At 39.9% G+C, this 14581-nt stretch overlaps 1 protein-coding gene across 6 annotated transcripts in view; it reads right to left on the bottom strand.

The window, feature by feature from the left end:
• LOC139765887 (uncharacterized) overlaps positions 1–14581 on the bottom strand; it is a 123636-nt gene that overhangs the window by 57261 nt on the left and 51794 nt on the right. For all 6 annotated transcript variants that reach the window (XM_071693776.1, XM_071693775.1, XM_071693777.1 and 3 more), the window contains exons 7-9: positions 7875–8111; positions 6448–6588; positions 2680–2854 (exon numbers count right to left, since the gene is read on the bottom strand). In XM_071693776.1, the coding sequence (XP_071549877.1) occupies positions 2680–2854; positions 6448–6588; positions 7875–8111 (553 nt within the window). The remainder of the gene's footprint in view (positions 1–2679; positions 2855–6447; positions 6589–7874; positions 8112–14581) is intronic.

Raw genomic sequence — 14581 nt, 5'->3', positions numbered from 1 at the left:
CAATTTTGTTCCTTATTTCTCACTGCATATCCTATATTCTATGTATATTTTATGCTGTGTTCTAGAGAACCAGAAAATCCTGAAATCCGAGTTGCCTCCAGTCCCAAGCTTTCTGGATAAATGGTTTGGTACCTGTACCACTACTTACACTAAAAGAAGAGTGGAAGGAGGGAGTGTGGCCAGTACACTTGGGGAAATTCTTCCTCAACACAAAATAAAAAGGAAGGACGTGGAGGACATTCAACTCTTTATTTCTTACACAGATAAAGCACTGATGGTGGTGAATAACACTAAATGTTACACATCATACTGATCTGAAATGATCCTTTATAGTCAAAACATGTTTGGTAGTATTCTAGTTCTTTACTTTAACCCGCTACCAAGTCTTCCTCTGTCCCAGAATTACAGAGAGTAAATTATGCACAGTTATGTAATCTCCTAGCGTGAAGGTGATGGGGACTCAGGTGGAGGGGTCCCAAGCTGGTCTTTCTCTCCCATATTCCCACTACAATCAGTTTCTGAGTCACTTATTTTTTTCACATTTCAATTGTTAGTCTTCTTTGCATCCCACACCATCTGAAAAATATTATGAGCATTTGTCCTCATCATCTAGGTCATCAAATAATCCAAAGACTCACGGAAAGTATGACATGAGAGGTTGACAAAAGTGTAAATACAATGATGAGAGGCAATAAAAGACATTGATCGATCTATCAATCTATATCTCTGATGTTTGCTCCCTCTGGAAACTCCCATCAAGGGGGTGCCTAAAGAGTCTTTACTTATCCCTGTCCTTCCATGCCTCCCTCACATACACCATTTCATGCATTCTTGCATTCTTCCACCATTTCTCTTCCTCTAGTACTTTCCCGTTCTATTTCCTGATGTCATAGTTAGTCTTCTACTCACATCTACCTCTTTAATTGCACAAGCATAAATTCTCCTTGTGAGCATTCTTTCAACATGCCCAAGCCACCTCAAAATATTATGTTTCACCTACTTTACCACTTCAAAATCCACTTCCTTTGCATTCCTGCCATACCAAATCTCTCATATACCCACTCATCATTTCTTTCTTCATTCCACATGCTCCTCTCAAATTGCTTATTTCCACAGCTTGGATTCTTGACCTCTGTAACCCATTCCATGTCTATGTTTCAACTGTACAGCTCAGGGTTGGGAGGACTATGATGTTCGTTAATCCTTTCCTCACTTCTAAAAATACACTTCTACCCCTCATTATCATATCAAGGGACCCAATGATTATTCTACCCTGAACTGCTCTCTCCTTTATCTCTCCTTCTATATCACCAAACTTATCCAAGATAGCTTCTAAATACTTTATGTCACCTCTTCCAGTCTTTCTCCCTTCCATATCTATAACACAGTTTAGCACTCTCCTCTCTCACACTATGGGCCTTTGCAAAAACTATACTTTCACTCTCTTTCCTTTCAAACACCATTACTTTACTTCTACTCACATTTACCTACAATCGCCTTTGCTTTCACACATCATAAAACACACTTACAACATTCTGCAACTCCTCTCCACTCTCAGCTAATAATACAGTATCATCCACATAAAGACATCACTTGCCATCCTACCTCATCACCACACTCCATCTCTGCATCCCTTTCCCTAGTTTACCTTTAACCTCTCTTATCCCTCCATCCATGTTAAACAGCCACAGTGACATCACACAGCCCTGCCTCACACTAACATATATACCAAAGCTTGCACTCAACTCTCTATCAACTCCTACATATGCATCTGCATGCTCCTCTACAGAAGGTTTTAACACCACCCAACAGTTGTCCCCTCAGCTCCAGTCCATAAAAGTGCATGCATCTTCTTACCTTTCACTAGATAATTTTTACATAGTCATTCTCACACCAAAACTCTGATCCACACATCCCTACCTTTATTAAAACCTCCTTGCTCCTCATTAATTTGGCATTCAATCACTTCCATCAATCTTATCAATCAAAACTATTGCATACACTTTTACTGGTATATTTAACAGCCTTACTTCCCTACAACTTATATAAAAAATTCCTGAACATCTTTTACTTTAAGTAAAGGAATAATAATAGCTTTCATCCAATCCTTACGCACAACCTTCTGCTTCCATGCTAGATTACATATGAAAAGCATCCACTTTATCACACTTTTTCCTCCATACTTCAACACTTCAGCTGTAATCTCAGAGAGCAGAATTTTTCCTGTGCCTTCAAAGAGGCCTCTAGAGGATAATAATGGTATATAAGTCAGGTGGATAGTTAACCCTTACATGGCAGCCCACCTGAATGGATGATCTCTTGGGAAATTGGCATACATCAATTAATGTTTTGATTTTCTGTGCCTGTTTAAATACCCAGCTGACTTACTGTATCATTAGCAGCCTATACAGTCCTCTTCCATCACTGTGGAGGCACAAAAAAAAAATGTGCTCTCAGTACACCTACAACCACATTATAAGTTTTCAGCCATGGACGTTCAAACTTTAAATTCTGTAATTCTAAAAATAAGCCTCTACAACATGCAAGAAAGCAAGGTATTTGATCAATTTCTTAAGAATATCTCTCATTCAAACAGATAGTCTTGTATCATGAAAAAGCTAAAATTTCAAACTTCAATATCAACCCAGTTTGCATCAATGACTGGTAAAGAAGACTTACAGCATAAAGTGAGGACAATTTCGCTTTTAATCTTGATTCTTCTTGTTGCAGTTGGCCATTTTGTGCTTGCATTTCCCTCGTTACAACAGATATCTGTTCTCGTGCTGATTCCCGCTCATGAGTCACAGCCTCTTGCAACTCTCTCAGCTGATCACGATACTGTCTTTCTAATTCTCTGTGATAAAGAAAAGTCAAAATAACTTTCCAGACACACACATAGTAATATAACAGTCTTGGAGACCTAAAAAAAATCAACGAGAAAAAGGAGTACTAACACATGACTACACACAAACAAACTTTTCGAACTCACCTACACCTCCCACAGATAAAATTCCTTTCTATCCACCACAAAATAGATACTACTAGAAAAGACACAGAAAAGGGCATGCAAGATCATCCTCAGTCCTTATTAAATTGCATATCACAAGTCACTAAATATATGGGCCCTTTCAATTCCCGCCAATCATCACCAGGGCATTTTCAAATAATTCAGGAAGATACTGCACCATCCCCACCACTGTCAACTTCTTCCAACGGATATATCATCCCTCAGATGCAGCTTGGCAATGCAAATGCACTGAGATCAAACAAACTCATACAGATTGTTAGAAGTACAGCACTGTTCCAACAACTGTAAACTTATCAATCAGCTTTTAATTTTTGCCCACAGACTGTCTAATTGAAACCCTCTCCCCTTCATGTAACCACATTACACATTAGAGCAAGAAAAAGAATATGTGCAAAGATATTCCAGATGTCACCTTGCTAAAGCTGGATAGACAAATAGGTTACAATTTTTTTTCAGCCCTGTTCACTGTTTCCTCCAGAATGAAATACTGTTAGGAAGACAAAAAAATGGCCTTATTTGCTCACAGCCACTCTCCAGCTGTCATTCATAATGCATTAAAACCAGAGCCCCCATATCCCTATCCAAGCCCCACAGACCCTATCTGGTTTCCCTTGACTGCTTTATCAGCACTGGTTCAGCTCAGTGAAAGCATGTCACCCACTGTATACCACATTTATTCAATACTCTACACCTTGCACCCATTACACCCTCCTGCATGTTCAGGCCCAATCACTCAATGCATCTTTCACTTCATCTTTCCACATGCTCCTTTGTTTCCCACTTCTTGTTCCTTCCACTTCCAAGTACATCCTTAAAGTCAGCCTCTGATTACTCACTGTCTCCATATGTCCAAGCCATTTCAGTAAACCCTCTAAAGCTCTCTAATAAATATTCTTACTACCACTCAATGAGTTGCAAACCTGAACTTTCCCAGGTATTCTAACTGGCAGCAAGACACCATAGACTAAGACTGAACTGTTTAGAAACCATTTGCACAGTATGAAGCTTTCTCCTATGGGTGAAAGATGGAAGCCATCTGAGTGCATCAAGCAATTGTAAGCCAGGTACAATTCTGACTGGGAAACAAGCCAAACTTTTCAAGGTTAATGATAGGTAGGATCTGCAGCTCAAAAGGTACACTATTCATGATCCTTATCTGACACATTTCCCTTTTGATGATATTACCAGAAATCCCAAAGGTAATCCAGAGCCATGACTTTGGAAAGGTAGTTTTGGAAGAAGAGTTGCTATGAGTCTTGTAAAACCCTATGGGGATATGCATAACCCAAGGATCATCAAAGTTTGCAAAGTTTGGATTCTTATGTTGAAGGTCCAAAACTTTCTCATTCTGGGATGAACAGGAGTGCACCAGTAAGCATTCTTTGTGTTCAAACTGCTTCTCTAATAATTAAACCATAATATGTAACACTGATGGATGTTCTGTACAGTACTCATCTTGACTATATGCTTTCTGATGTAGGTATTTCAGAAGAACAGATCCAAAATCACCCTTTTCGTTGTTCAAGTCCTTTATTATGACTTGAAAGAAAGTGTTGATAAAACAAATTGGCCCTCTAACTGGTTCTATTACCTCTTTCCTCAACATTTCCTTAGCTTATTGATTCAAAAATTGTCTAGGGTTGTCTTATATTTCTTCTTGAAAGAGGTGACTGAGAAATCCAACTTCAACCCAGACCCCTTCTTAATATTAGGTACAACTATCTGTCAAACTTCTAAAAGTCACTCTTCTCCCATGCCCCCATCCCAAGTACAATGTGATCCCCTACCTTGTTCTAAGACTCTTGCATTCAGCTCCCTCCCCATGTTATCTAGAAACATTAAAAAAACCACCATGACATCATATATCCTTGAAGGAGACTCTCATTTACTGAGAACCACTCACCTTACTCCCTTGCTATTTACGTGCATGCCTTACTGTCCCAGTAAAAATTCCTTACTTTATTTCTTAACCTTCCATTTACCTAATAAATATCAATAACAACTTCCAACAGGCCTCTTGGTCAACCTAATCTTTTCCTATCTTATGGCTCACTTGAGCCCCATGGTTCTATCTGATGCCTTTTCCCTATCTTATGGCTCACTTGAGCCCCATGGTTCTATCTGTTGCCAAGTCCACTACCAGGGCAATCCATTTCCTCCAGGTCCTCCCATTCAAATTCATTCTCAAACTATCTTGTACTATCTCCCTGCTAGTCCTCATTATCTTACCTTTGTTCACATTCACTTTCAATTTTCTCCTTACATAAATTCTTCCATACTCTGTTACCAGCTTCTGAAGTTTCCCTCTCAAATCCATGCCATCAGAGCCATATCACTTGTAAACAGTAACTAATTCAACTCTCATGCCCCTCCACCCCACTATACAGGAGACCTGCCCTTTGCTACAAGACCCTTGCATTCACCTCCCTCAACGTCCCACCTTTAAACAGATCAAATAACCATGAAATAGACTTACTTTCACAACGAACCACTCACCCTCTTCCTTTGCAATTTGCACATATGCTCCTCTGTCCTGGTAATATTTCCTCTATGCATTTTGTAATTTCCAGCACCCCTATATGTATGGCACCTTCCAAAAAACAAACTGTCAACCCCAATGTACATTCGGCCCACTTGAACGTTTTCAATACACATCTTATGGTATCACCTGACTGGATAACATGACTATTAATCTGGTCCTCAAAGAATATATCAAGAATAAATGAAAGCTTGACAAATGGCCAAAACCTTTTCTGGATAAACTGAAGATAATTACGTAATGAATGTGACAGAAAGAACAACAGTAATGTATAACGAGTAGCATACTCAAGTGAGCACAATGTGCTAGCAATACCTCATGGCAAAAATCTTGTTACAGTTAACCATGGGCAAGTACTCCCTCCTTTTGCTGAAAAAAAAACTCATCCAAAAAATTTTTCTTTTAAATATCACATATTAGCTTTTCATAAAATCATTTCACTTAAAGATAAAACTCCTCTTTGATGATCGTTCAAACTTCAATTAACCTAACAACAAAGCAGGACTAGATTTTACTATGAAAGCCTAAATTCCTTTTGCATACACTTATACAAGCAAATTCTGACATTAAAATGAATCTCTTAATGAATATTATCAGATTACAGAGCACCATTAGGAAATCATGGCTATTTCTAATTTCTCTTTCCTAAACTGAAATTCAAATACTAACCACCAAAAACCTTTTCTCTTTTCTATCTCTGAGTCCTTGAATCTACAGCAAGAGCTCACTAGTTACACATGTTAAAAGATCTAGTACAAGAAAGAAAAGTAAGAGATCTCTCTCATCAAGAAATGTTAAAGTCCTATTTATAAAGGGATAAATAATGTACTTTAAAAATCAAATTTAAACTTAAAAAAATCCAACAAATTCAATAACTCACTGTATCTGATACTGTGATGAGGCTTCCATATGAGCATTATGTTCATCTAGCTCTTGAGCCAACAAGGTCAGCCGCTGGTTGGCTTCATTTAAGTCAAACCGAAGCTTGTTCCTTTCAGCACGTGCAGAGTCCAAGGAAAACCTGGAATATGAAGAGGAAAGAATCATATCAGAGAATTCATACTTAATATTGCATCTTTAAAAGAATATCAACTGTTTTACTTCAGCTGGAAGACAATGGAGTGAATAATCACAATAGTTTTACAGAACCATCAACAAATCCTCAAGGATGAATAATTCTTTAATGAAATGGCTACCTCTTCATCAAAGTTACTGTACAAAGCCAGTAACAAATCTACAAATGATATTCATATGTTTATGTACATATAAGAAGGAACTGACTTTCAATTAAAATCCTGTGGTACTTTTAGAATTATAAATGCACTGAATATCTACAGGTTTTGCTGCTTCCTTGAGGTATGGTGTTAAAAAAATAAATACAATAAAGACTTCAATTTCTAATTAATGCCAACTTGTACCACTGTACTCTCAATTCTCATCATCTAACCTTTCTCCTCTTACTTTTGGTTGCCTCACTAATACCCTCCTCAATTTTCCTTTTCCATATCCTTTCATCCTCATCCCTTTCCTCATTTTCCCCTCTTTCCTCCTCCTCCCCCAGAATTAATTGTGTAGGTCTTTGCTTAAATTTTGGAAGTGCTTGTTCAAATTCTTCCCTAAACCTAGGATGGGGTAGTATTATCACTCTTTCCCTAGCATACCTAGTACAGGTAATATACAAAACATATACATCGCTGGATATAATCATTCAACATTATTCACTCAAGTCTTTATTTCATATCATAAACATTGATCTTTTTCAAACTTCTTTGCCATTTCTAGTGTTAGTGAGGTAGCCCAGGAACAGACAAAGAATGACCTCAATCACTCACATGTGCTCTCTAGTTATCATGTATAATGCACTGAAACTACAGCTCCTATCCACAACCTGGCCCCCACAATCCTTTCTGTGGTGCTACTTAACTGCTTCTTAAGCCTTGTTTCAATCCACTGACAGCAAGTCACTTCCTGTATACCAACATCGTTCTAATTCACACTGTCTCTTGCACACATTACACATTCCTCAATATGCCCAGAACCTTGCCTCCCTTATCCATGAAGCACATAAACTCCCATGGTTCTATTTGCAGCCATTTCCACTCCTCAGTATCTTAAACATTACACCTCCTCAAAGGACTCTTTTTTCAAACTCACATTCCAACTAATCTGTCAATCTCTCCTCTGCTATGCCTAATAACCTTGCAAAGAAATGACAATCTTTCAACTTATCAGATTTCTAAATTGAATTTTCAAAATCACTGGCACAATCTTGACCATTATGTCAAGCAGTACACCCAAAATACTGACCGAAGGAATTTGATCTCATGAAGATAAGTAAGAACAGCCATTTGGAGAGGGGTAACGCTTGTACTTGAACTCTGATCCTCTGTAATTTGCCCCTCTTCTTCCAATGCCGAAGAAAGATCACAAAGGGAGACACGTTCATGTCGACGATGAGGTAAGCCCATTTCTCTCAAAAGGCTTGCTCCATTGCTTATGCTCAGGGATTCCCACAGTTCAAGTAAGTTATCCACAGTTGCATACCTGAGAAACAGAAAATACATGTGTTTCAAAGAGTGAAAGCTGTATAAAAGAAATATGATGTACTGAATGTCATCTATCCAACATTTTTGCATAACCAGCAAAGATCTGTAGATGGTAGGTCCTGCTTTCAGTACATCATGCATGATAGTTCACATGTCCCTGATACTACCTTGCTACAGTAAAAAAGGGAAACTGCAGAAGCTGGTGACTGAGTTTGGAAAAGTGTGTGGAAGAAGAAAGTTAAGAGTAAATGTGAATAAGAGCAAGGTTATTAGGTACAGTAGGGTTGAGGGTCAAGTCAATTGGGAGGTGAGTTTGAATGGAGAAAAACTGGAGGAAGTGAAGTGTTTTAGATATCTGGGAGTGGATCTGGCAGCGGATGGAACCATGGAAGCGGAAGTGGATCATAGGGTGGGGGAGGGGGCGAAAATCCTGGGGGCCTTGAAGAATGTGTGGAAGTCGAGAACATTATCTCGGAAAGCAAAAATGGGTATGTTTGAAGGAATAGTGGTTCCAACAATGTTGTATGGTTGCGAGGCGTGGGCTATGGATAGAGTTGTGCGCAGGAGGATGGATGTGCTGGAAATGAGATGTTTGAGGACAATGTGTGGTGTGAGGTGGTTTGATCGAGTGAGTAACGTAAGGGTAAGAGAGATGTGTGGAAATAAAAAGAGCGTGGTTGAGAGAGCAGAAGAGGGTGTTTTGAAGTGGTTTGGGCACATGGAGAGGATGAGTGAGGAGAGATTGACCAAGAGGATATATGTGTCGGAGGTGGAGGGAACAAGGAGAAGAGGGAGACCAAATTGGAGGTGGAAAGATGGAGTGAAAAAGATTTTGTGTGATCGGGGCCTGAACATGCAGGAGGGTGAAAGGAGGGCAAGGAATAGAGTGAATTGGAGCGATGTGGTATACCGGGGTTGACGTGCTGTCAGTGGATTGAAGCAAGGCATGTGAAGAGTCTGGGGTAAACCATGGAAAGCTGTGTAGGTATGTATATTTGCGTGTGTGGACGTATGTATATACATGTGTATGGGGGGGGGGGGTTGGGCCATTTCTTTCGTCTGTTTCCTTGCGCTACCTCGCAAACGCGGGAGACAGCGACAAAGTATAATAAATAAATATATAAGTTATAAAAAAAAAAAATCCCGTTTGTCTGGTTTTATAAAATAAAAAGTAATAAGAAATTATTGTAATATCATACTGTGTACACTACATGTAAACAAGCCCTCTAAACAACTATGAGAAGTGATCACACATAAAAACAGGGGATAAAAAATAACTTGTAAACACCTACACTATGAGGTAAAATACATGGACAACAAGAGCCATCTAGTTTACACTATATTAATTGCACTAGTAGAGGGTTTTCAAAAAATATTCATTTTCAAAGAAACTTCAACGGATTTGCTGTCTAAACTCTTTCTTGATCTGCTGTGTTAGGGGTTAGTTTATTCAATGAATGAAAAACGTAATTAAAAACAGATGATAGGCTGAGAAATATCAATGAAATAATGCAGTGAGGATGAAATGATGTAAAAGTATAAAATCTGCCACAAACTGTGTATTACTGTAAAAACTTGTGGGAATGAAGGAACAATGCCGTTGAATGAAAATCTCAGGGATCTGGTTGACGAGATAAAGAGTTTGATGGGAAAAACTACCTTAAACTGGAAACAGCAGTTTATGCATAAGAATAAAGGGAAAGGAAATGTGGGTCTGACAAAAGCATAAATAATTATCCATGGCAAGAGAATATATTACATGACTGGGGATGATGGTACAACAGATGCGAGGATTAGTAAAATACGACTCAAGTACTGGGGAAGAAGAGGAGAATATATCAAAGTGAGAACAGCAGTACAACTGAAAAAGCTGGAGACGCGTAAGGGGTGATTAGTTAAATGATGAAGAGGGAAGATGAAACTAATATGAAGTCCCTATAGAGCATGGACAAGTGGTCACACAACTGTAGGCAAGGCCTTTTTCGCAGCTTGAAGGTAAAGGGGGAAAAGACCGCTACTTTAATAACCACTACCGCTGCCAACAGATTCCTTCCAAAGAATAAGCTATCATAAGGGCAAGAACAATGTCCTAAAACTAAGACTACCAAATTATCATCGACTTCCCGTTGACAGACCAAAACCTCCACCAACAATATACTTAATTCTCCGAAAAACAGTTCAGGTATATCTTGATTACACTTTCATTTTAAGTATAGGTATAATCTAAAGTTGATCGACAGGGCAAATTTATTCATTATATCGTTATGGTACTTTCGGATTCAAACATAATAGGATAAGTTTACCATAGCTTTTCTTTGAACAAATGAAAGAGATAAACCTATCAGTTATACTCTTCGTGTTAATATATAAAACCATATCTCGATACTCGTAGATTACATGAAAACAAATAAATGCAACTAAGTTTATAATACAGTATATTTTTGCTTCTACAATGTTTCAGACAGACACACGAAGTAGGTTACCAAACTAACCTAAAAACTTTAAGACAAATTAAAACTTCAAGAGACATTGACTTTGGTCTGAAATATATAAACATTTCTGATAAATGATAATGGAATGAGACTTTCTCTTATGGTGTGGGTGTGGCGCTATAACAATAGATTAGCCAACTTCCTCCCGCTAGGCTACCGCCAACTTTACACTCTCTTCACGTCATTCCTTCACAACACAAATTTACGAGGCAACGTGCTATCAATCAACAAAGAATTCTCCTTCACTAAGATAACTAACTATAATATCGTTATTCCACCCCAATCTTTCCCAGTTTACCTTCTGAAAACCATACTAAGCATACTCAAAATTTTCTCTCATACGAGAAAGTTGGATATGTTGGGTTATGTTAATAATTCAAGGAGACATGGTGAGAGATTGAATCTGCATTAGTAAGATACCACAAGAAACCCCACATCATTTACAGCTCGAAGTATAATGAAACCATAAGCACAAACACACACTCGTTGTATCCCAGCTTCCCCCCAAACCCTACCGTTTGTGAATCCCATCTACATAATAATTGCCAACGTAATTTATCTATGCTCCTTTCGTGATTGAGACGTAATAGGCCACAGTTAACGGTTTCCTGTCTTCGTTCTTAACGCAGGAAATGTGACAAAATGTCATGCCGTATCTTTCCTGTCATCCTATATTTGTGACACCGTTAAGATCACCGTGTATACCAAAGTCCCAGAGGAAGTTTCAAAGATAAATGAAAATAGTAAAATAATAATATACGTCTGATGCTAAGGTGAAGATTAGTATGGGTTTTCAGAAAAGAGGAGTGAATGTTGGGGTGAAGAAGGTGGTGAGAGTAAGTGAGCTTGGGAAGGAGACCTGTGTGGGGAAGTACCAGGAGAGACTGTGTACAGAATGGAAAAAGGTGAGAACAATGGAAGTAAGGGGAGTGGGGGAGGAATGGGATGTATTTAGGGAATCAGTGATGGATTGCGCAAAAGATGCTTGTGGCATGAGAAGAGTGGGAGGTGGGCTGTTTAGAAAGGGTAGTGAGTGGTGGGATGAAGAAGTAAGAGTATTAGTGAAAGAGAAGAGAGAGGCATTTGGACGATTTTTGCAGGGAAAAAATGCAATTGAGTGGGAGAAGTATAAAAGAAAGAGACAGGAGGTCAAGAGAAAGGTGCAAGAGGTGAAAAAAAGGGCAAATGAGAGTTGGGGTGAGAGACTATCAGTAAATTTTAGGGAGAATAAAAAGATGTTCTGGAAGGAGGTAAATAGGGTGCGTAAGACAAGGGAGCAAATGGGAACTTCAGTGAAGGGCGTAAATGGGGAGGTGATAACAAGTAGCGGTGATGTGAGAAGGAGATGGAATGAGTATTTTGAAGGTTTGTTGAATGTGTCTGATGACAGAGTGGCAGATATAGGGTGTTTTGGTCGAGGTGGTGTGCAAAGTGAGAGGGTTAGGGAAAATGATTTGGTAAACAGAGAAGAGGTAGTAAAAGCTTTGCGGAAGATGAAAGCCGGCAAGGCAGCAGGTTTGGATGGTATTGCAGTGGAATTTATTAAGAAAGGGGGTGACTGTATTGTTGACTGGTTGGTAAGGTTATTTAATGTATGTATGACTCATGGTGAGGTGCCTGAGGATTGGCGGAATGCGTGCATAGTGCCATTGTACAAAGGCAAAGGGGATAAGAGTGAGTGCTCAAATTACAGAGGTATAAGTTTGTTGAGTATTCCTGGTAAATTATATGGGAGGGTATTGATTGAGAGGGTGAAGGCATGTACAGAGCATCAGATTGGGGAAGAGCAGTGCGGTTTCAGAAGTGGTAGAGGATGTGTGGATCAGGTGTTTGCTTTGAAGAATGTATGTGAGAAATACTTAGAAAAGCAAATGGATTTGTATGTAGCATTTATGGATCTGGAGAAGGCATATGATAGAGTTGATAGAGATGCTCTGTGGAAGGTATTAAGAATATATGGTGTGGGAGGCAAGTTGTTAGAAGCAGTGAAAAGTTTTTATCGAGGATGTAAGGCATGTGTACGTGTAGGAAGAGAGGAAAGTGATTGGTTCTCAGTGAATGTAGGTTTGCGGCAGGGGTGTGTGATGTCTCCATGGTTGTTTAATTTGTTTATGGATGGGGTTGTAAGGGAGGTAAATGCAAGAGTCCTGGAAAGAGGGGCAAGTATGAAGTCTGTTGGGGATGAGAGAGCTTGGGAAGTGAGTCAGTTGTTGTTCGCTGATGATACAGCGCTGGTGGCTGATTCATGTGAGAAACTGCAGAAGCTGGTGACTGAGTTTGGTAAAGTGTGTGGAAGAAGAAAGTTGAGAGTAAATGTGAATAAGAGCAAGGTTATTAGGTACAGTAGGGGTGAGGGTCAAGTCAATTGGGAGGTGAGTTTGAATGGAGAAAAACTGGAGGAAGTGAAGTGTTTTAGATATCTGGGAGTGGATCTGTCAGCGGATGGAACCATGGAAGCGGAAGTGGATCATAGGGTGGGGGAGGGGGCGAAAATTTTGGGAGCCTTGAAAAATGTGTGGAAGTCGAGAACATTATCTCGGAAAGCAAAAATGGGTATGTTTGAGGGAATAGTGGTTCCAACAATGTTGTATGGTTGCGAGGCGTGGGCTATGGATAGAGATGTGCGCAGGAGGATGGATGTGCTGGAAATGAGATGTTTGAGGACAATGTGTGGTGTGAGGTGGTTTGATCGAGTAAGTAACGTAAGGGTAAGAGAGATGTGTGGAAATAAAAAGAGCGTGGTTGAGAGAGCAGAAGAGGGTGTTTTGAAATGGTTTGGGCACATGGAGAGAATGAGTGAGGAGAGATTGACCAAGAGGATATATGTGTCGGAGGTGGAGGGAACGAGGAGAAGAGGGAGACCAAATTGGAGGTGGAAAGATGGAGTGAAAAAGATTTTGTGTGATCGGGGCCTGAACATGCAGGAGGGTGAAAGGAGGGCAAGAAATAGAGTGAATTGGAGTCATGTGGTATACAGGGGTTGACGTGCTGTCAGTGGATTGAAGCAAGGCATGTGAAGCGTCTGGGGTAAACCATGGAAAGCTGTGTAGGTATGTATATTTGCGTGTGTGGACGTGTGTATGTACATGTGTATGGGGGGGGGGGGGGTTGGGCCATTTCTTTCGTCTGTTTCCTTGCGCTACCTCGCAGACGCGGGAGACAGCGACAAAGTATAAAAAAAAAAAAAAAAAAAAAAAAAAACGTCTGATGCTAGTCAAACGAAATTTCTCAGTAATAAGTTAACCCTTGCGCACAACACTACAGCCTTAACAACGACGTTAAAAAGGCTTGATTCAGGTCAATGTCAAGCCGTTGCACCAAAGGGTCGAACCTGTTTACTTCAGCTGTGACTGTATCGAGAGTAAACAGATGCAGTAGCTGGAGTTGGGTATGAGGGATGTAAATCTACTAAGTGCAGGGTGACCCTTAGGTACACCTATACTGGATAAGGTGGGGAGATCTGAGCGTGCAGGGTAGAGGGTACAGTGTGCTGGGTCAGGGATTTGCAGTGAATGTGATGACGGAAGTGCAGGTGTACTGTGACTAAGGCAGGTCTGAGAGTTCACTGGGCGAAGCCGTGACGACGGTGAGGGCGGAGGTGTATTCACGACACCCGAGCACTCCCAACACACACCCTCGCCCTCAGTCAGATGCAGCGGTTGCAAGTCGCATCTCCAGGACCTCTCACTCTACTGCTATCATTACGTCATACGTGTTGTTATAACTTAAAGTGCATTATGCCGAGTTATTCTGCCATCTTCCGTAAGAGAAATGCCTGTGTCTAACATACACCATATTTTTTTTTTTTTTTTAACGTGGGAAGCAGACTTTATGTTCATGTAATCTATGATATGACTTATTTTGAAGTAGCGAAGCTTCCAAAGAGCAAGGTCAGCCTCAGCGCTGAAAACTCAGGGAGTATGGGGTGTGTAAAATCGGAGTATTTCTTCCTCTCAGTGAATGTGACACGTGATGA

Source organism: Panulirus ornatus, chromosome 56 (assembly GCF_036320965.1).
Source record: "Panulirus ornatus isolate Po-2019 chromosome 56, ASM3632096v1, whole genome shotgun sequence".
NCBI lineage: Eukaryota > Metazoa > Arthropoda > Malacostraca > Decapoda > Palinuridae > Panulirus > Panulirus ornatus.
Note: the sequence above shows the minus strand (reverse complement) of the source record. Positions and strands in the feature narration are given on the sequence as shown.